Genomic DNA, 22384 nt, shown 5'->3' with positions numbered 1-22384 from the left:
GCAAGTGTGGATGTTCTTATGCATATGCCCTCTCTTCTTATCAGCTGAACGCTTCACTCACCACTCTAGTCCTCTGTGGTTATGTCACTGACTCTGGGCCTAGAGTCCCCAGGTCTTGCCACACTGCTGGCCAACCAGGTCTCCACCCAGGTTCACAAGAGTCTATTGAACGTTGTAGGGCTTAGCTCGCAGCTTCATTGCTGTTTTTACCTCACTTCCCCTTATGGGTGACAAACGTGATCACCAATCAGAACCCATGTCTGCTTGTGTATTCCCAATGAATAGGGGGTTTGCCCTGAGGGGACCTGACCACTTGCCTTGATGTCTGCTGGGTGAGCAACTTACTTGTTCTTGTAGTAATCAGTCAGACTGCTGTTATTGTTTTATATGATTCCTGTTGGTCTTTCTTTCAAGAAGTATCTTCTGTTCTTCTAGTCACTCCAGGCTGGTCTGCTTGTCCATTCAAGTGGAAATTTTCCACTTCAGAAGATTCTGGGTGAAGTTCAGGATTCCACCTATGGTCATATGTAATGCAGAGGCTCCACAGGAAGCCTCGTTCACTGAGCATGTTGTAGCCCTATTTTAGGTATTCTAATTAGTTATAGGCAGAAGACGAACTTACAAGCTTCCTATGGTGATATTTCTGGCTATTCCTTTCTCTCACCCTCAGTGTCTATTTTATAATGGTATGCAAGGGAAACCAAGATTCAAAAGACAGCCAAGCATCTTAACATTGGTGGTGGTGGTTATGTGCCTTGGAGTTGGTTCTGACACATAGCAAACCTGTACAGGGTTTGTGAGGCTATAAATCTTTATGGGAGCAGAATGCCTCATCTTTCTCCCACGGAACAGCTGGTAGTTTTGAACTGCCAACCTTGAGGTACACAGCCTGATTCGTAACCACTGTGCTACCTTTTGCCCATTCCAACCATGTCTCAATCCCTGTATCCCAGAGCCCTGTTGTTCCAGGGTTGAGCATACATTATTTACCTATGTCTCACTTAGCCCATGCAAACCTGCCTAATGTTTTCCCATCCACCTTGTTCTTCCATTCCCCTCTCCCTTCTTGTGTATTTCCCCCTCCCTAGCACCCAAACTATCCTGTGTCTATTCCCTAACCTGTGCTCTACCTTCCCCTCCCTCCCCTCACCCCATCCCCCACATCCTGGTAACCAGCATGTGTTTTGTAATTCTTGAAGCTCAATATTGAAAAGCTCTCGTGTCATTGGAGGATAAACACTGGATTGCTAACCGCATGGTCAGTGATTCAAACTCATCAGCTACTCTGTGGGGAAAAGATGAAACTGTCCACTCCCATAAAGATTCAGTCTCAGAAACCCTACATACTGTCCCTATGAGTCAGAATTGACTCAAAGTCAGTGGGTTTGAGTTCTGGTCTTTGGATATAAGAATTCACAATTATGAAGACAAATTGCTAGAATACCTATCAGGTGGCAAGTAAGGTACCTGTACCAGTGAAGATCTAAAGTTTAAGTGTCATTAGTCACAAATCAAATCGGAATCTGGTAATACATTGTCACCACTAACTGCTTCGACAGGACTAATCTCCTTTTGGGGCTTTTCCATAGACTCCACAAGCTTTGGAGCTGGAGTTTGCATGGATTTGATCGCCTCCATGATTTATAAAGAAAATGCCATGTAGTATTAAAACGCATTAGGACATTTGTTGTTGTTGTTAAATGTTGTCAGGTTGGTTCTGACTCATAGCAACCTTGTATTTATTGGGTTTCCAAGGAGTGGCTGGTGCGTTTGAAACAGGATCTTGCAATTCAAACCAACCTTGTGTTCTTCAGTGCTTTACCCTACAGCGCCACACCAGCACTCTACATTACAACTTTTGTTGTTGGTAAATGCTATTGAGTCAGTTCCTACTCACAGTGTCTCTGTATAGGGTTTCCAAGGAGCAGCTAGTGAGCTTAAACTGCAGACTTTGAGGTTTAAACCGACCTTGCAGTCCAGAGCATGAATTCATATATATATATATGTTGTTGTTATGTGCCATGGAGTTGGTTCCGACTCATAATGACCCTGTATGGGGTTTCTGAGGCTATAAATCTGTACAGGAGCAGAAAGCCTCCTCTTTCTTCTGTGGAACAGCTAGTAGTTTCGAATTGCTGACCTTAAGGTTCACAGCCCGATCGTAACCACTACGCTACCAGAGCTCCATCTGTCTGTCTATCTATCTATCTATCTATCTATCTATCTATCTATCTATCTATCTATCTATCTATCTATAGATGTAGATATATATTTGGTGAGTTACAAGTTGGGCTGCTAAGTGCTATGTCAGCAATTCCAATCTACCAGGCATTCTGTGGGAGAAAGATGAGACTTTCTGCACTTGTAAAGATTTACAGCTTCAAAAACAGAGTCGCTATGAGTTGGAATTGACTTGATATCAATATATATAGTAAATATATATAGTAAACAAGAAATATATATAGTAACAAGATATATAGTAAATATATATAGTAAACAAGAAATATATATAGTAACAAGATATATAGTAAATATCCATAGACAAGACATTACATGAGAAATTACATTTTATTTTTAGTGCAATATAAAATTCTTTTCTTTTTCTCGCCTTCTTTCAATAGTGAACAGCTATATAAATATAAAATTGACTATATAACACAAAAACGTATATATAAGAGTAAATTAGTATCCCTAAAGCACCAGATACATTCTTGCCTCCTAAGAAGCAGTGACTCTTGGGGGTGGCTGCAGAATTCTGTGGTCTTCATCAAGAAACACTGCTAAGGTTCTTCATCTGTATGCACCACTGAAAAATATTTTTACCATTGATTTTCCTCCAGCATTGATCTACCACCTGACGCCATCAATAATGAGGTTGGTTGGCTGATTTTTTTTCAGACTGTCTGGAAAATGTTTTTTTGCAGGCAGAAGAGGAGCCAGTTGGAAAGCAGGAATAAAGGTTGATAACTTGAACTTGCAAATTTACAACTGACCTGTTGGCTACTGAGTCAGTTCTGCAACCCTTCCCCTTCCCCCCCCCCCTTGTTCATCGAACACTTTTTTACTTGATAGGAAGTCTTTCCTGAGCAATGCTGTTTCTCAGTTTGCACTGGAATATGCATTGGAATGCAAATTAAATGAGACAATTATTGGTGGTAAAGTGATTTCTTGATGCTGGAAGAATGTTTTTCTTTTGCTTCTCTTAAAAATCTAAAGGCATCTGAAAAAGCTGATTCAAATTAAGTACTTAATTCTGTAAACAATGCTACTTTCATTCATTGAAGATAGTCCATGTTTGGGCCTAAAGGGGACATTTTCTGAAACACATGTCTATTTCACTGTGGCAGAATGCTTCCCTTTACAAAGCAATAGTACAAGGGAAAAAGTAGAAAGTAGAGAGTCAGCATTGCTACAACACGTGTAAAATAAAAGGAAAATGCAGAAACCCTCTGTCAAGGTCCTGGTCCTGGACAAAATTCTATACCAAAATTTGGTAAAGCACATTCTGGAAGATATACATATATTATTATCCACAAACTTGACAAGTGTTGATCAATCTGAGTGGAACAGATGGAAACAGGCATTTTTCTGTTTTCAAGATATTGAATTATGAGAGTTCAGGGGAAAATGCCTCACTTATAGGTCAAGACAAAATTATTTAAGAAACACATTGCTATTTTGATGCATCTGATTTAAAATTACATCTTTATTGCCTCCATAATTTTCAAACTTTTAACCACAGAGATAACAGGTTACCTCTTTTGAAAACATATTAGACATATAGAATTCCTAGTATTTCATCATATGGTTAGAAATGTATGCAACCAACTTTGAATATTGGTTTATGTACTATGGAATATGAAAAGTTTTTTTTTTTTTTTTTTTTTTTTAATTTTGTTTTGTTTTTCCTTTTCTTTTGACAATTCATTTCGTCTTTCTGTTATAAGTTTAACAACATAGCATATACCTGAGCTTTATACTTCTTTAAAATTCAGGGAATTTCAGATAGTGCACATTCACATTGCCCTATATTTAAGGCGCCCCCTGGAGTTGTGCAGTATGTAACTAGACAGCTGTATGCCGTGACCCTGAGATACCCTAAAGGAAGATTGGTGAGTCATATTAATGTTATTGTTGTTGCTGTTGTTAACTGCCATCAAGTTAGTTCCAACTCATAGCAACCCTATATAGGGTTTCCAAGGAGCAGTTGGTGAGTTTAGACCACCAACCATGTGGTTCACCAAGCTTGCAATCTAGTGCTTATCCTACAGCACCACATGTTCAAGACAATACATTTTCCCAAATCGTACCACTGAAATGTAGGTCAGGGTAAGTACAACAGCAGGAAAATTTATAGATAGAAAGACAAGAAATTGGTAAAGTTGTGTAAGTCTCTATTTTCTCAGTGAACATTAGTTTTCAATGCCGTAAGATCATTGACGTTTGAATTAGGGCAAAGGCAATGGTGTTTGCTGCTTCTTGGTTTCACAAGTGCCCATTGATAAATTTTCAGGAACTTTTTCCATTATCAAACATGACCATGTACATTACATTACAATAAACTTACAGTAAATGCAATACCTTCAAAATAATAGTATTAAAAATACTTAGTACTCATTTCCTAAATTATTACTTTTCACTATTATTATGTGTGCTCTTGAGGCTATTTATATCTACTGTGTGACACAATATATTGTCTGTGTGATACAATGTTTAAGCAGTTGATTGTTTGACTGTTGCTATCCACTCAGAGTTATCTTAGAAGAAAGACCTGACCATCTACTTTGTAAAGATCACAGCCACTAAAAATACAATGCAGCATAGTTCTATTATGAAATAGAACTATGGGGTCACCATCATTCAGAATTAACATGAAAAAAAAAATGAAATGGTTAGTTCTGGTATCTGAAAACAAATATAGCATCACTGCTGTAAGAAATTTTATCTGAGGAAATTTTAAATGTTATATGAAGAAATTTTATATAAGGGAGCTTCAAAAGCTTGTGAACATACTCCTTCATCTTTCTATCTCAACTTTTCACAGACCTTTCAAAGCCCCCTATAATGGAGTGATTTTACTGCCCGTCACTTGTCCATTCAGCTTTCAGCGCTGTCTGATTGGTAACTTGAAATCAGCTATGGTGGGAGCATTTACAAGCTAAAATTCAGCAGATGGTAATAATTAGAAATTTTGTATTTGTTTTTCAAAGAGTCATTGATTAAACAGTTACCAGCACACCACTAAGGAGCTCTGTTAGCATAGTGGTTATGAATCGGGCTGCTAAACTCAAGGTCAGCCATTCAAAACTACCAGCAGTTCCACAGGAGAAAGATAAGGCTTTCTGATCCCATAAATATGTACAGCTTTGGAACTCATGCTTTTGTAAAGGCAAAGTATCCTAAAGCTGTTCAGCTGGAGAAATGGCAAGAGTGCTAGCTAGCTAGATTCCCTAGGTGAGGGAAGAGAAGAGGGATTATTGAGTTTGAATCCCATGAGATCTCAGCAAGTTATAGAAAGTATTGAGTCCAAGATGTGTCTAATGCATTGGAAAAAAAGGGAAGAGCTGTACATACACACAGTAACCTTAAAAAGATTGAAATCTAAGAATGGCTAAAATGATGGAGAGGAACAGAAAACACATAAATTGTAAATAAAGAGCTGTGCTTTGGAATTTGTTTAAGATGGAGCCATTTCGAGAACCAGGGTGTGACCATATTGAAATTTACTCCAGTTAGAATGAGGGCACACAGAATGGGATTAGATGTCAAGAGTTGCAAATTTGAATTGTTGGAGAAATTGAACATATGGAATGAAGGTACTGAGGCTGATGGCAGAGATTAGACTAGGCAGCTAAACTAAACTGTACTGAGTAACTCTGGAGTTCTTTTTGTTGAAGACTTTTTTTTTCAGTGAAAATGGCTTTCATGGCATTATGAGATATGGCTACTTTCCAGTCACTATCATTTGGTATGGTACTGCAAGATAATGCATTGGACTGCAAGGTTGGTTTGAACTTCAAGGTTGGAGGTTCAAATCCACCACCTACTCCTTAGTAACCCTAGACAGGGTCATTATGAGTTGTAATCAACTTGGCATCACTTAACAACAATCATCTAGACTGCATGAAGAATGATATCCCAGGCATTAGTGAGCTGAAATGGACTAGTATTAGTAATTTTGAATCTGACAATCATTTGTTTTATTGTGCCATGCGATAGTTATGGTTTTGTGTTAACTTGACTGGGCCATAATTTGCAGAGGTTTAGCTGTTGAGATGTGGTTACTCTCATGGTGAGATATAATACAGTGTAGTTAACTTCATGATGATTGATGATGAGGAGCCAATTGATTGAAAGGATGTTTCCTCAGCAATGTGTCCTGCTTCCAATATAATGGACACTCAGGCAAAGTTTGTTTGCCTTCTGCTGACTCTGGATCTTGCATCTGGCTTGCTCTCCACCTCTGCTTTTTTACCCTTAAGCCAGTGGGTCTACTTTATTATATGACTGCCTACCTGCCTGCCTACCTGATGAACCTCTCTGCCTGCCTGCCAGACCTGCTTGTCTGCTTTCTGGGCCTTTCTGCTGGTCTTGGCTCATCTTACCCAAACTCGGGACATTTCCACCTCTATAATTGTGGGTCATTTCCTTGATATAAACTTCTCAATTTGTATATGTTGTTGTTGTTAAGTACTGTTGAGTCGATTCCGAATCATAGCAACCCTGTATAGGGTTTCCAAGGAGCAGCTGGTGAGCTTGAACCACCAACCTTGCAGTTCAAATGACTTGGCAGTCTGGCACATTAGCCCACAGCTCCACACCAGGATTCCATATACATTTATAAATTTCACAGGTTTTCTTTTCTAGAGAATTCAGCATAAGACATGTCGAGTATAACAAATTGAAGAGGAATGGCATCATGTTCATCATCAAAAAGAGCATTTCAAGATCCATCTTGAAGTACAATGTTGTCTATGATAGGCTAATATCCATATACCTTCAAAGAAGATCAGTTAATAGCACTATTATTCAAATTTATGCAACAACCACGATAGCCAATGATGATGAAATTGAAGAATTCTACCAACTGATAGGACGTGCAACCACAAGGCATTGATAATTACTGGCGATTATAACGCAAAAGTTGGAAACAAAGAGACAAGATCAGTAATGGGAAAAAATGACTTTGGTGATAGAAGCAATGCTGGAGATTGCTTGACAGAATTTTGTAAGGCCAGCAACTTATTCAATGAAAATACCTTTTTAATAACATAAAAGGTGACAATACTCATAATACCTCACTGGATGGAATATACAGGAATAAAATTGACTACATAGGTGGGAAGAGATGATGGAGAAGCTCATTATCATCAGTCTAAACAAGTCCACAGCCTTCATATGGATTGCATCTCAATGTAAAGAAACAAAAATCTTCTCCACTGGGCCAATAAACAACATTCTTACCAATGGAGAAAAGATTAAAGTTGTCAAGGACTTCATTCTTCTTGGATCAACTATCAACATTTGCGGAAACAGTAGTCAAGAGATCAAATGACACATTGCATTAGGCAAATCTGCTGCACAAGACCTTTTTAAAGTGTTGAAGAGCAAAACTGTCAGCTTGAGGATTAAGATGTGCCTGACCAAAGATATGGTATTTTTAATAACCTCATATGCATGTGAAAGCTGGACAGTGAATAAAAAAGACTGTAGAAGAATTGATGCTTTTGAGTTATGGTGTTGGAGGAGAATATTGAAAGTGCCATGGGCTGCCAAAAGAACCAATAGATCTGTGTTATAAGAAGTGCAGCCAGAGTGCTCCTTGGAGGCCACAATGGCCAAACTTTGTCTCTCATACTTCAGACATATTGTTAGGAGGGACCAGTCACTGGAGAAGGATATCATGTTTGGTAGGGTGGAGGGTCAGAAAACAAGAGGAAGACCCCAATGAGATGGATTGGCTAAGTGGCAGCATCAATGGGCTCAAGTTTAGCAACAATTGTGACGTTGGCCCAGGACCAGGCAGTGTTTTGTCCTATTGTACATTGGGTTGCTATGAGTTGGTGCTGACCTGATGGCACCTAACAACAACAAGAATAAACAAGGCCAGGGAAGAATGTGGAACAAACCATCAATTGCTCATATGCAAGTTAATATGTTTATACTTAAGACAATGAAAACAAGTCCATGAGAACCAAAATACTACTTTGAGTATATCCTACCTGAAATTAAGAGACAATGTAAAGAAGAAATTTGATGCATTAGACACTAATGACTTAAGATGAGAAGAGTTGTGGGATAACATCAAGAACTTTATACTGGAAGAAAGCAAAACGTCATTAAAAAGACAGGAAACAAAGAAAAGACAAAAATGGATGTCAGAATAGACTCTGCAACTTGCTCTTAAGCATAGAGAAGCTACAGCAACTGTAAGGAATGAGATAGTAAATGAGCTGAAGAGAAAATTTTAAAAGGCAACTCAAGAAAACAAAGTCAAGTATTATAATGAATTGTGCAAAGATCTGAAATTAGAAGACCAAAAGCGTATATGTCAGGATGTGCTTATTCAATCTGTATGCTGAGCATTTATACTGAGAAGCTGGACTATATGAAGAAGAATGAAGAACTTGTTATCAGGATTGGAGGAAGACGCATTAATCTTCAATATGCAGATGACATCACTTTGCTTTCTGGAAGTGAAGAATACTTAAAATACTTACCAATGAAGATCAAAGTATAGATTGCAACTCAATGTAAAAGAAGCAAAAATCCTCACAACTTGACATACTGCTTTAGGCAAATCTGGTTCAAAAGACCTCTTTAATGTGTTAAAGAGAGAAGTGTTTGATGACTGAGGTGCACCTGATCCAAGCCATGATATGGGAAACCCTATACAGGGTCACTATGACTTGGAACTTACTCTAGGGCAGTTAACAGCATCAAACAACATAAACACATGCAAATTGGACAATGAAAAAACAAGAACCTATGCATTTGGATTATGTTGTTGATGAAGAACAGTGAAAGTATCCTAGACTTCCAGAAGAATAAACAAATCTGACTTGGAAGAAGTACAACCAGAATGTGCCTGAGAAGTCAGGATGGCGAAGTCAGTGTTGTCTCTCTAACACTGGATATGTTATCAGGAGGGATCACTCCCTGGAGAAGCATATCATGCTTGGTAAAGTGAAGCATCAGTGAAAAAGAGGAAGATCCTCAAGGAAATGAATTGACTCAGTGACAATAACAATGGGCTCTAACATAAGAATTGTGAGGATGGTGTAGGACTGCTAGGGTTTCAATCTGTTGTACATAGAGTCAGTATGAATCGGAATTGACTCAAGGACACCTAACAATAATGACATCATCCTTAGGCAATCAGTGATCGGTTATAGATAACATATTGGCGTATATAGGGAATAATATTTTACCATTATCACTTGCATAAAATTTTATTGTATTTCTTGAGAAATTTGATATGCAATGGCTTGGGGAGGAAGGTTGTGGTGATGTCATGTTAATAAAAGTTTCTTACCCATTGGTTCCCTACCTGTTTATGTCATGTAAACATGATATTTTCTTTTGCTTTTTCAAATCTTCGTAACAACTAAGACAATATCCTGCTTATTTTTCTCTCTGAAATTCTTCAAGTGTTTTCAAATTCTCAGTACTGTAACACATTTTTCATTTTTTACTATTTATTATGCTTCACTTCTTTACTATTCCCTCCAGGTGTCATTTCCCTTTTCCACCTTTAGCTCTGGCACCATATTGAGTTCTGTAAAGCATTAGCTCTCAAATGTGCCTTTCATTTTTGACACTAAGATCATATATAAAATATCATTTTGTCCTTCAATGTTTCCTTCTCTTGTAGCAATTTCAGCCATTATCTTTCTGCCAGTGTTTTGAAAGTAGATGTTTAACTCATATCTCTTAATGGTGTGCTCTTTAAAATGTGAGTGACATCATTGAGGATATGTATTTATAATGATAAATTTTCCAATGCCTTGCTATCTAAATCTCTTGCTCACTGCTATACAAGAAGAGGTAAGAGAGAGATCAAAGCTAGGCAGCAGAACAACAGGTTATTCACTGTCTAAACTTCCTCATTCATTATAAATATAGCCATTGTTTTAATAAGGGTCAATGGCTTAACTCAAGGGATTGATCTGTGTCCCTTTGATAGGTTAGTGGATGGATCAGGAACATCTATCCTCCAAATTTCATTAATAGAGCATATCTTACACACGGCTATGCAGAGCTGAAGAAGAAAGCCATTTTCAAGTAGATGAGTGTGTGTGTGTGTGTGTGTGTGTGTGTATGTGTATGAATTTGCGAGATATATTCTGTTGTTGACATATACTACACAAACATCTCCACTGCAATTCCATTTTCTTTCTCTGCCAGAAGGTAAACTCCTAAAACATTTTATATAGTCATTTATATTTCTCTGTTGTTTGATTTAACCTTTTGTCACTGCTGTCTGAAATAGGGGGATTTTGATATACCATAAAAGACAAAAATGTAGTCATTTTTTAAAAATCCTAGCCAAGGCTGGGCTAGTACTTAAATAAATTGGATATCACTGAAGTTCTAGGTGCTTGAGGATACTTCCTATAATTCTAGACAGCAGTTGGATAATGAGAAAACATTAGGTTTGGGGCTCCACTTGGAGTTTCAACTTGGGCTTTGTCTTATTCTGTGATTATTAGAAAGCTATTTAATACTTCTGAATCTCAGATAGGATCTATAATTTGGATATAATAATACCTTTTGCAAATGTTATGTAAAGAATTATATAAAATATTCTATTCAATAGCCTTGTAATTCACCTTGCAGAAAGTAGCTTTCAATAAATATGCATTTCCATGTCTACAAGATCTAGAAAATAGAAAATTGTTTTGCCTTGCAATGATTTATCAAGATGCTATAAAAGTTTCTATAGATGTAATTTCTAAATTTTGAATTAGATTCCAATGTGCACTCAAACTAAAAATCTTTATACTTGAAATAAGTGCTTGGTGTTTACATTGCAGAACTTTTAAAGCACATATGAGAGCTAAGAAATATCACTATGGAAACAATAAAATATTAGTGAAAAAGGAACATTTTGGTAATGGCACTCTAATTCTAGGTGTAATAACTATCATAGTTGAATTGATAATATATTTTCTTATGAAGAGTACTCTACTTTATCCTTACCTCTGGGGAAAATGGTCTATTATCTTCATCAGGTGATTAAATTGTAGTCATTTGTTTTTTAATCTAATTTGAAAAATGATAAAATGTTTCATAATCTTAACAACCTGCTAACTTTTATTGATCTAACTAAAATATTTTGGGTTTTGGTCTGGTATTGTTATCTGCTAAATTACAATTTATTGGGAGTTTGTTGTTGTCAGGTGCCATTGAGTTGGTACCAACAAATAGTGACCCTAGGCACAACAGAACAAAACACTCTCCTGTCCTGGGCCAACTTCACAATTATTGCAATGCTTGAACCCATTGATGCTGCCCCTTTGTCAATCCATCATTTTCAGTTGTGCGCCATCAACAAACAAAGGTCCCAAGGGTTTTATTCACCACGTCATTACGGTCAACTCTACTTTGAGGAGGCAGTCACATTTTGAGTGCCTTCCAACCTGAGGGGCTCATTTTCTGGCACTAAATCTGACAGTGTTTCTCTGCTATTCATAAGGTTTTAAGTGGATAATTATTTAGAAGTAGTCTGTCTCTCCTTCTTCCTAGTCTGTCTTCGTTTGGAAGCTCGTCTGAAACCTGTCCACTGTGGATGATCCTGCTGGTATTTAAAATACCCATAGCATAGCTTCCAGAATCTTAGCAACTCACAAGCCACCACAGTATGACAAACTCGCAGACACTAGTGAAGTGATGGTACATATAATAAATATTTCTTTCTCTTGTGTCAAAGACCTACTAAGATAATTATCACGTACTATTGGTTAGCTTATTTAATGTTATTCAAGATAATTTATTATACATGTTATCTTTCTCTGTGTCTGCTTTTTCAGTTACATAAAGCTTTGATATTATAAATTATTTTAAGGGTTTACACACATTGTTGACACAGTGACACCTTTTGAGATGTGAAGATAAATATTTATACTAACTTATTTATTAAAATGAATCTTAATGGAATTTTTAAATTTCATAATTTTGTTCAAAAAAATGAAAATACATTTAAAACATTATAAAAATTATATTGTGTCCTCTTTATGAAAAATGACATCAATTCTTTGTGGGTTTATTTAAAGTGTGTAATACATATTCCAAGGAGCTCTGGTGACTCAGCAGTGAAGTGCACAATTGCTAAATTTAAATGTCAGCAGTTCTAATCCACCAGTCACTTTAGGGAAAGATGTGGTACTCCGCTTTCATAAATATTGTTTACAGAGTTGGAAATCCTTACAGCCCCCTTGTCTGTCCTATATGCTCTCTATGAGTCTGCATCCATTCAATGACAATGTGTTTAGCTATTTTTAAATATTCTTGCACTATCAAGATTAACTGCATTAAAATGGGGCGCATCACGAATGCAAGTTGGTTTTTTATTTAAATAGAAAAAAGGCTGATTTTGTCATATAAAACAAAAAGAAAAGGCAATTGAACTTCATACTTTTTAAAGTATGAAGAAATCCCATTATAGCTTTACTTAAAAACTATTAGTTTCTGTTTATGGTGTTTTATAAAGTCTAAGCTTTTTCAACAGAAAAGTCATTTACAAAAGTATCTAATCCTATCTAGGGTTGGTTGCTAGGAGAACATTTGATGCAAATTAATCAGTAAACATCCAGCAGCTAGCTACCTGAAGAGAAAGGGCATAGGAGAGACTTAGAAGCTGGCCAGCAGGGAAACTGCTGATGGGGAAATGACTGTCAAGGGTTTTTTACACATACCAGCGGCATCACACTGTGATATGAATTTTTTTCTCTATCATTCTTGTAGGTAAGGAGGGGAAACGAAAGCAGGAAAAAAATGAAAAGATAAATGAGGTCTTTCCAGTGAAGGCAAGCTTGATTTGTTTTCTGCTGAACTTTAGCTAGACAGCAAGGGTTAGATTAATTAAAGATTAATTGCAAGTGAAGAATAGTTAGAATGGGGAAAGTTGCCGAGTAGAACCTAGATATTTGTACTTAAATTTTGCTATGCATCATGAATCCTATTTGGAAATAATGTTTCCATAGGCCAAAACAAGCATAAAAACAAAAATAATTCATATGTGCTTACCTACGTTTGAGAGTCTTCTATTTCCTAAATTTTTTACATGGTAAAATTTCCTAGAATATTTTAGAGAGATTTAGGATTATGATTGTCTCAGTTTTCTAATGATGCCATATACACAAGCGGGTGACTAAAGAATAGAAATGTGTTTTCTTACAATTTTTAAGCTTATAAATCCAAAATCAGGGCCTCATTTAAAGGGAAGGGTTTTTCCTGGTTATTAGCCCTGGATGTTCTTTGATAGTCCATGGCTTCTAGACTGCTCTTCACAGGATCTCTACCTCCTGTATGTGACTCTTTGTGTCTGTTTTGTTCTATTTATAATATAGTTCTCACAGGGTATTAGATTTAAGATCTACCTTACTCTGGTAAGGAGTCCTGGTGGTACAGTGGGTTAAGAATTGAGTTGCTAACTGTCAAGTCCACCACCTGCTCTGTGGGAGAAAGATGATGCCATCTGCTCCTGCAAAGCTGTCACTTAGGTATACTGACCTGAACTATTGTAATTTCAGTTGCCTCTTATGCATGTGAAGAGTCCTGGTGTGGCACTGTAAGGTAAGTAGTAGACTACTCACTGCAAGGTTGACAGTTCAAACCTACCAGAAACCCTATGCAGGGTCGCTATGAGTCTGAATGACTCAAAGGCACATAACAACAACATATGCATGTGAAAGTTGGACAGTGAGTAAGGATGGCTGTAGAAGAATTGATGTATTTGAATTGTGGTGTTGGAGAAGACTATTAAAAGTACAATAGACTGCCAGAAGAACAAACAAATCTGTCTAGAAGGAGCACAACCAGAACGCTCCTTAGAACTGAGAAGAGCGCTGTGTCAATTCATCTCCTTGGGTTTCTTCCTCACTTTTGTTGATCCTCCACATTTTCAAGCATGTTGTCCTTCTCCAGGCGCTGGCTCTTCCTGGTAAAATGTGTGAACTATGAGAGACAAAGTTTTGCTGTTCTCAGTGTCATAGGATAAGCACTGGGCCACAAGGTCGGTTTAAACTGCAAGGTCAGCAGTTCAAACTCACCAGTTGCTCCTCAGATACCCTATACAGGGTCAATATGAGTCAGAAGCTAATCAGTAGTAATTAACAGCAACAACAACATATATACACATGTGAGGGTGAATCAAAAATTATTATCACTCCAATTATATTAAAACGCCTGTCCACGGATCCATGGCTGATGACGACATTGAAGGTGCACGTGAAATGATTCTGTCAAATACATAAGTGACAATGGATTCTGTGGCAAATCATTTGTAAATCAGCAATGGCTTTGCTGATGAAATAATCCATAACAGACTTGAGTTTCGAAAAATTTGTATGAGTTATTACCAAAACAACTCACAGAGGAACATAAACAAAAGCATTTGGACATCTGCAAACAAAATTTGGACTGATATCAAAGGAAGGTAAAATTTTCTTTAAAAAAAAAAAATTGTTACTGGTGACAAGACATGAATTCATCGCTCCAAGCTTGAGAGTAAATGGTAGAGTATGGTATGGAAACATCCTAAACTTTGGGTTAAATGCAGAGGACTGCTATCCAAGGGCATTGTGATCTTGCCTGACAATGCACATTCTCATACCTCTGCCCACACTGTTGACACTCTGCAGAAACTTCATTTTGAGTTGTTAAATCATCCTCCCTATAGTCCTTATCTAGTTTCATTGAACTTTCACCTGTTTGGTCCCCTAAAAACAGCCTTTCGAGGACAATGAGTCACTTCTGATGAAGAAGTGAAGACAGCTGTGTATTCGTGGCTTGCATCTCAGCCGAAAGCAATTTTTAATAAGGAAATGTGAAAGCTTGTTGACAAATGGAGAAACTGTATTGAAAAGCAAGGAAATTGTGTCAAAAAATGATGTATTTGTCTTTTCTAAAAAGTGATTAAAATAATTCTGCCTGGTCCTGTACCAACCTCACGATTGTCACCTTTGAGTCCATTGCTTGCAACTATTGTGTCAATCAGTCTCCTTTGAAGTCTTCCTGTTTATCAGTGAGTCCTCCACTTTACCAAGTATGATGTCCTTCTCCAGGGATTGGTCCCTCTTGATAACATGTCCAAAGTATGAGTGATGAAATTTACCAAATTGGCTTCTACACGTCATACTGGTTATTTTCATCCAAAACACATCTGTGGTTCTTCTGGCAGTCCATGACACTCTTAGTATTCTTCTTTAACACCATAATTCAAAGACACTGATTCTCCTACAATCTTCCTTACTCATTGTCCAATTTTCACATGCATAGGAGTTGATTGGTTTCTTGACTATTGCTTTCTTGAGCTTTGATTGTGGCTCCAAGCTACTTGAACTGTAGATCCAAAACTCTGACAACTTTAATTTTTTCTCCATTTCTCATGATGTTATTTATTAGTACAGTTTTGAAGATTTTTCTTTTTTACATGAAGATGCAATCCATACTGAAGTCTGAAGTCTTTGATCTTCATCAGTAAATATTTAAGTCCTCTTCACTTTCAGCAAAGGAGGTTGCAACATCTGCATATCACAGGTTGTTAATGAATTTTCCGTTAATCCTGGTGCCACAATTTCCTCATATACTCTAGATGCTTGAATTATTTGCTCAGTATACATTTTGAGTAAGTATGGTGAAAGAATACAACTCTGGCACTCACCTTTCCTAATTTTAACCCATTCATTATCCCTTTTTGTTCTCTTCTAACAACCACCTCTTGGTCTATGTACAGTTTCCTCACAATAAAAATTAAAAAATTTGGAATACTCACTCTTCACAGTGTTATCCATATTTAGTCATGATCCATACAGTTGAATGCCTTTGAACAGTCAATGAAACACAAGTTAACATCTTTCTTATATTCTCTCCTTTCAGTTAAGATCCACCAGACATCTGCAATGTATCCATAGTTCCATGTCCCGTTTAGACTGTTGCGTGAGTTTCTGCATCCAGCTGAAACTAACAGTTCCCTGTCAGTGTATTATTGCAATCATTTTTAAATTATACTCAGCAAAGTTTTACTTGCATGTGATGCTAATTATATTGTTCAATAATTTTCTCATTCCATTGATTCGCCTCTCTTTGGAATACGCACAAAAAAAATCCTCCAATTGGTTGACCAGATAGCTGTCTTCCAAATTCTTGGCACATGTGAGTGAGTGCCTCTGGTGTTGCATTTGTTTGCTGATATGTTTCAATTGGCATTATGTTAATTTCTGGAGACTTACTTTTTATTTGTTTGTTTGCTTTTTGTTAATGCCTTTAGCACTGCTTGCATTTCTTCCTTCAATGCCAAGGTTTCTTGATCATATGGTACTTTTTGAAATGGTTGAGCACTGACCAATTCTTTTCAGACAATGACTGGATATTCCTTCCATCTTCTCTTCATGTTTCCAGCATCATTCATATTTTGCATGTTTGTTGTTGTTGTTGGTAAGTGCCATCGAGTCAGTTCCGACCCATAGCAACTTTGTGTAGGGTTTCTGAGGAGCAGGTGGTGATCTTGAACCACCAACCTTGCAGTTCAAACCGATTTTGCAGTCCAGCATATTAACCCTTAATACCATTCCAGGACTCCTAGAATCCTTCAGTATTGCAACCATAAGCTTGACTTTTTTCTGTTATTCTTTGAAGATGAGAAATGTTGAGGGTGTTGTTCCTTTTTGGTTTTCTTACTCTAGGTCTTTGCAAATTTCACTCTATTTGGCTTTGTTTTCTCTAGTTGCCCTTTGTAGTTCTCTGTTCAACTCTTATTATTATTATTATTATTTATATATTTGCTTTAGTTTAGCTTGTCTACACTCAAGAGCAAGGCAAGTTTCACAGTCTTTTAAAAATGATACCCACTTTTATCATTTCATTTTTTCCTATCTTTTTAAAGATCATTTACTTTCTTTATATATGGTGTTTTTGATGTCATTCCACAGCTCTACTGGTCTCCAAATATTAATGGTTAAAACATCAAATTTGTTCTTGAGATAGTCTCTAATTCAGGTGGGATATATTCAGATCATATTTTGGCTATTGGGCAATTGTTTTAACTTTCTTCAGCTTCAGCCTGAACTTACATATGATTAATTGATAGTCTATTCTGCAGTTTTCCTTGGCCTTGTTTTGGTTGATGAAATTGAGCATTCCCATCATCTCTTCCAACAAATATGGTCAGTTTGATTCCTGTGTATTCCACTGGTGAGGCCCATGTGTATGTTGCTTAAAAAATGTATTTGCAATGAATAACTTATTATTCTTGAAAAATTCTGTCATGCGATCTCCAGCATTGTTTCTATCATCAAGGCCATATTTTCCAACTCGTGATTCTTTCCCTTTGTTTCCAACTTTTGCATTTCAGTCATGAGTAATTATCAATGCATCTTAATTGCATGTTCGATCAATTTCAGACTAAACAATTTGATAGATTTCTTTAGTTTCATCATCACTGCCTTTAGTGGTTGGTAGGTAAATTTGCATAATAGTGGTATTAACTGGTCTTCCTTGTAAACATACGGATATTATTCTATCACAGACAGCATTGAATTTCAAGAGAAATGTTGAAACATTATGTTCTTTTTGAAGATGAATGTGATTCTATTTCTCTTCAATTTGTCATTCCCAGCATAGTAAAACTAAATGATTGATTCAAAATTGTCAACTCCAGTCCATTTCAGCTCATTAATGCCTAGGATATTGATCTTTATGTGTTTCATTTCATATATGGCAATTTCCAATTTTCCTAGATTCATACTTCAAACATTCCACATTCTGAATGTTAATGGAAATTTGCAGCTGTTTCTTCTTAGTTTTAGTTGTGACACATCAACACACGAAGGTCCCAAAAGATTTACTCAATTTACATAACCAATGTAAACTCTAATTTGGAGAGGCAGCTCTTCCCCATACATATTTTGAGTGTCTTTCAACCCAAGGTGATTCTCTTCAGGCACTTTATCTGACAGTGTTCTGCTTCTTTTCATTATGTTTTCATAATGACTTCCAAAGTGGTCACCTTTCTTTCTTCCCAGTCTGTCTTAGTCTAGAAGCTCTGCTGAAACCCGTCCACCATGGATAACCCTGCTGGTATTTAAAATACTGGTGGCAAAACTTGCATCATCACAGCAATGCATAATCCACCACAGCATGGCAAACTGATAAATTAGTGATGTCTGTATATATAGACTGCTGGTGTGGCACTGTAGGACCATCATGTGAATCACAAGATCGGTAGTTCAAACCCACCAGCTGTTCCTCAGCTACCTTATATTGTTGTTGTTGTTGTTAAGTTCCGAGGAGTCAATCCCTATCCATAGCGACTCTGTATAGAGTTTCCAAGGAGCAGCTGGTGAGCTCGAACCACCGACCTTGCAGTTCAAACGACTTTACAGTCTGATGCATTATCCCACAGCATCACACAAGGACTCCCCTTCAGGGTCGCTATTAGTTGAAACTTACTCAATGACACTTAACAACAACAATACATGTATATGTGTAGCTTAGTTGTTACAAATTGGGTTACTGATCTCAAGGTCAGCAGTTCGAAACTACCAGCTGTTCCACGGGAGAAAGATGAGGCTTTCTAATCCAATAAAGTTTTACAGTCTAATAAACCCTGTACAGGGTCACTATGAGTTGGAACTGACTTCATGGCACATAACAACAGCAACAAATATCTATCTGTCTATCTATCTATCTATGTATCTATCTATCTAGTGCATTGATTTTACTTATTCTTTTTCCAAGGGAAAGAAATAAAAGTAAATCACATTAATGCTTTAAATTCCTTTACATATGAGAGTATTGAGTAACTATAATTTGGCTATAATAATATTAATTTAATATATTAAAGTTGTTCTAGAAGCAGCGGCCAGAGGGGACCCGGCAGCTAAGAGCGGGGAGCGGGGGCCGATATCCTTAGCGCCCCCTCCCTGGGAGGTCGAACCGAGTAGTGGGGTCTGCATCGTGGTAGAGTACTGTGAACCCTGTGGCTTCGAGGCGACCTACCTGGAGCTGGCGAGTGCAGTGAAGGAACAGTATCCTGGCATCAAGATTGAGTTGCTCCTGGGGGAAACAGGGGCCTTTGAGATGGAGATCAATGGACAGCTGATATTTTCCAAGCTAGAGAATGGGGTCTTTCCTTATGAGAAAGATCTCATGGATGCTATCCGAATAGCCAGTAATGGAGAGCCTTTAGAAAAGATCACCAACAGTCGTCCTCCCTGCGTCATCCTGTGACTGCACACCATCCTGGGGTCCAAGTCTTGGTCTCCTCTGTGATCTAATTGGGGCTCCCCCTCTGCCTCTTCCCTCACTGGTACCCTGGCCTCCACTTTGTACCTTGGAGGAACAAAAGCTTCTGTGATCTTGGGGATGGAAGAGAGACCCTCACTATGGACATTTCCACAGACATCTTAGACCCTCTTCCCAGGATTAGTGCTGATATGAGCCCATTCCCCAGACCCATTATTTCTCAGATTGTAGAATGAATTGATTCATCTTCAGCCAAGGTAACTAACCTCAGCTATTGGCAATAAAGTAACACTACAAATAAATAAATAAATAAATAAATAAATAAATAAATAAATAAATAAATAAATAAATAAAGTTGTTCTAAATGATTATGTTGTTGTGAAATGCCTTTGAGTTGGTTCCGACTCATAGCGACCCTCTCTATAGGATTTTTGAGCTGCAACTGGTGAGCTTGAACTGCCGATCTTGCAGTACAAATAGCTTTGCAGTCTGGCACATAAACCCACAATGCAACCGGGCCTCCTAAATGATTATGTTGATATTGTTGTTGTTGTTAAGTACAGTGGCGTTGTTTCCAACTCATAGTGACCCTGTACAGGGTTTCCGGGGCTGTAAATCTTTATGGTAGCAGAAAGCCTCATCTTTCTCCCGCAGAATGGCTGGTAGTTTTGAACTGCGGACTTTGAGGTTAGCAGCCCGATTTGTACCCACTACGCTAAATGAGCATCTTTATTTTAGTGTAAACATCTTTCCTGTGTGCTGGTTTACCTTAGGGGTGCTGCCACTCAAATTTCCCAGACTCCATTTCTCTAAATTTCTTCCTACTTCCATGTGTTTCAGTGGTCAGTGACACCATATTTTACTGAGGTTTGCAAGATAGAAACTTTGGAATCAGACTTTATTGCCATTCCTGACAGTCATTTGGTCTTTAATATCTAGTACTACTGCCCCTTGTATTGAAGTCCTGGTATGGCGCTGTGGGATAATGCACTGAACCATAAGGACGGTTTGAACTGCAAGGTTGGCGGTTCAAATTCAGCAGCTGCTTCTTGGAAACCCTACACAGGGTCACTATGAGTTGGAACTGACTCAAAGGCACTTAACAACAATACCCTTGTATTATGTCCATTGTTGTCTTTGTTTCAGGCCCTTGGTATTTTTCCATGACCCTAGTGGTCACAAATGGTTATCATTCAACTATTAAACTAAAGGTCAACAGCTTGAATCCATCTAGAAGAACCACAGAAGAAAGGCCTGGTGATGTGCCTATGGAACAGTTCTACAACACCTGGGATTGCCATGTGTCTGAACTGACTTGTTAGCAATCTTATTGTTTTAGTTTTGGGCATATTTCTTATAGATTTTGTGGTGGTTGTGGTTATGTGCCATGGAGTCTAAACTGACTCATAGCGACCCTGTATAGGGTTTCTGAGGGTGTAAATCTTTACGTGAGCAGAAAGCCTCTTTCTCCGGTGGAACAGCTGGTAGTTTCGAACTGCTGACCTTGAGGTTCGCAGCCCGATACTTAGTACTCTATTAATTGACCTGCTCCAGTTTCATGCTCTTTCCTTATATCTTCCATGTTATTGTTTTAAGGCTCTCGAGTTGGTTCTGACTCATAACAACCCTCTATAGGGTTTCTGAGGAGAAACTGATGAGTTTGAACCACCAACTTTATGATTCAAACCACCAACTTTATGATTCAAACCAATTTTGTAATCTAGTGCATTAACCCAAAGCACCACACCAGGATTCCTACACTTGTCATAATTGTATCACTCAAATGCAAATTTCTTCAGGGCTTTCCCTTGCTTAAAGCTCTTTCTTTGCTCTACATACAATTCAGAATTTATACATATAAAGCTCCTCAATGATCCTGGCCAGCCTTTGTCTTCAAGCCTCAGGCTTGGAACATCCTAAGGTTTTACCCTTCAACTCAAACTGAACACATCCCAATTTCCTGAACCAAAGTGTTCTTCAGTTCTTGTACTTTGCATATTTTACTCTATCTAACTGTATTTCCCATTCCTCCATTGTCCACTTAATTACTATTCTTTCTTTTTTTTTAAAAGAAGCTTTGGCCAGTTTTACTAAAGAAAAAAAAAATTTTTTTTTAAATAAAAATGATTTATTTTTCACCAGTCTGTTCTGGCATGCTTCTATCAATGACAGCCAGTGTGCAGACTCTGTGGTATTTCCTACACACTATGCCCCGTTAAATATTACTGCCCCTGTAGTGATGGACACCAGTTTTGGCTAACATGACGTAGTACTTGATCTTGGATTTCCTCAATGCCGAGGAGTTGGAGAGGATGATCAACTTTGCTTTGCTTTGCTGGACCATCTTCAGAGTCTGCATGTAAGCCCAGCACATATTTCCCGCTTTTCATTGCAAGTTGGAGCTGTGAGTTGATCGACTCCAGAGACTTTTTCTTCTTTGTGGTCACCATCTTCCCACCTTAGGTGTGGGAAGGCCCCCAAGTAGGAGCAGCTGCCAAGATGGCCAGGGAGGGAGAAAGGAAAAAAAACCTTACTATTCTTTCTTAAGACTCATGTTGTATTTCCTTCTAGAAGTCTTCTCTTAGCTCCCCTCCTTCTGCAAAAGAATAACATCATTAAGGAGAAGAAATCATACCAAATTATATTGCTCAGTTTCTAGCATAGGCTTTCCCTAAGCCTTGCTGAATAAGGGAATGAATTAAATTCACACTTAAAACATTGTTGATGTCCATTTGTTTATTTTTTTTTTAATACAAAAATATATACATAGGTATGTATGCACACACATATATATATGAATAGGAGCTCAGGCTGCTAACCTCAAGGTCAGCAGTTCGAAACTATCAGTCATTCAACAGGAGAAAGATGAGGCTTTCTGTTCTCCTAAAGATTTACAGCTTCATAAACCCTATGCAGA

The 22384-nt window shown here is 37.7% G+C and overlaps 1 protein-coding gene and 1 pseudogene across 1 annotated transcript in view; one reads left to right on the top strand and one right to left on the bottom strand.

Moving 5' to 3' along the window:
• The window catches only part of LOC102811774 (migration and invasion enhancer 1-like), a 27697-nt gene extending 8245 nt beyond the window's left edge, over positions 1-19452 (top strand). Inside the window, exon 2 of the mRNA XM_006865861.1 lies at positions 19067-19452. Coding sequence (XP_006865923.1) covers positions 19067-19452 — 386 coding nt within the window. The remainder of the gene's footprint in view (positions 1-19066) is intronic.
• Positions 19453-21595: 2143 nt separating this feature from the next.
• LOC102829721 lies at positions 21596-21917 on the bottom strand (annotated as a pseudogene).
• Positions 21918-22384: the final 467 nt, after the last annotated feature.

The sequence above is a fragment of the Chrysochloris asiatica genome, unplaced genomic scaffold (genome assembly GCF_000296735.1).
Source record: "Chrysochloris asiatica unplaced genomic scaffold, ChrAsi1.0 scaffold00084, whole genome shotgun sequence".
NCBI lineage: Eukaryota > Metazoa > Chordata > Mammalia > Afrosoricida > Chrysochloridae > Chrysochloris > Chrysochloris asiatica.
The sequence above is the reverse complement of the archived record's forward strand: the minus strand, read 5'-3'. Positions and strand labels throughout refer to the sequence as shown.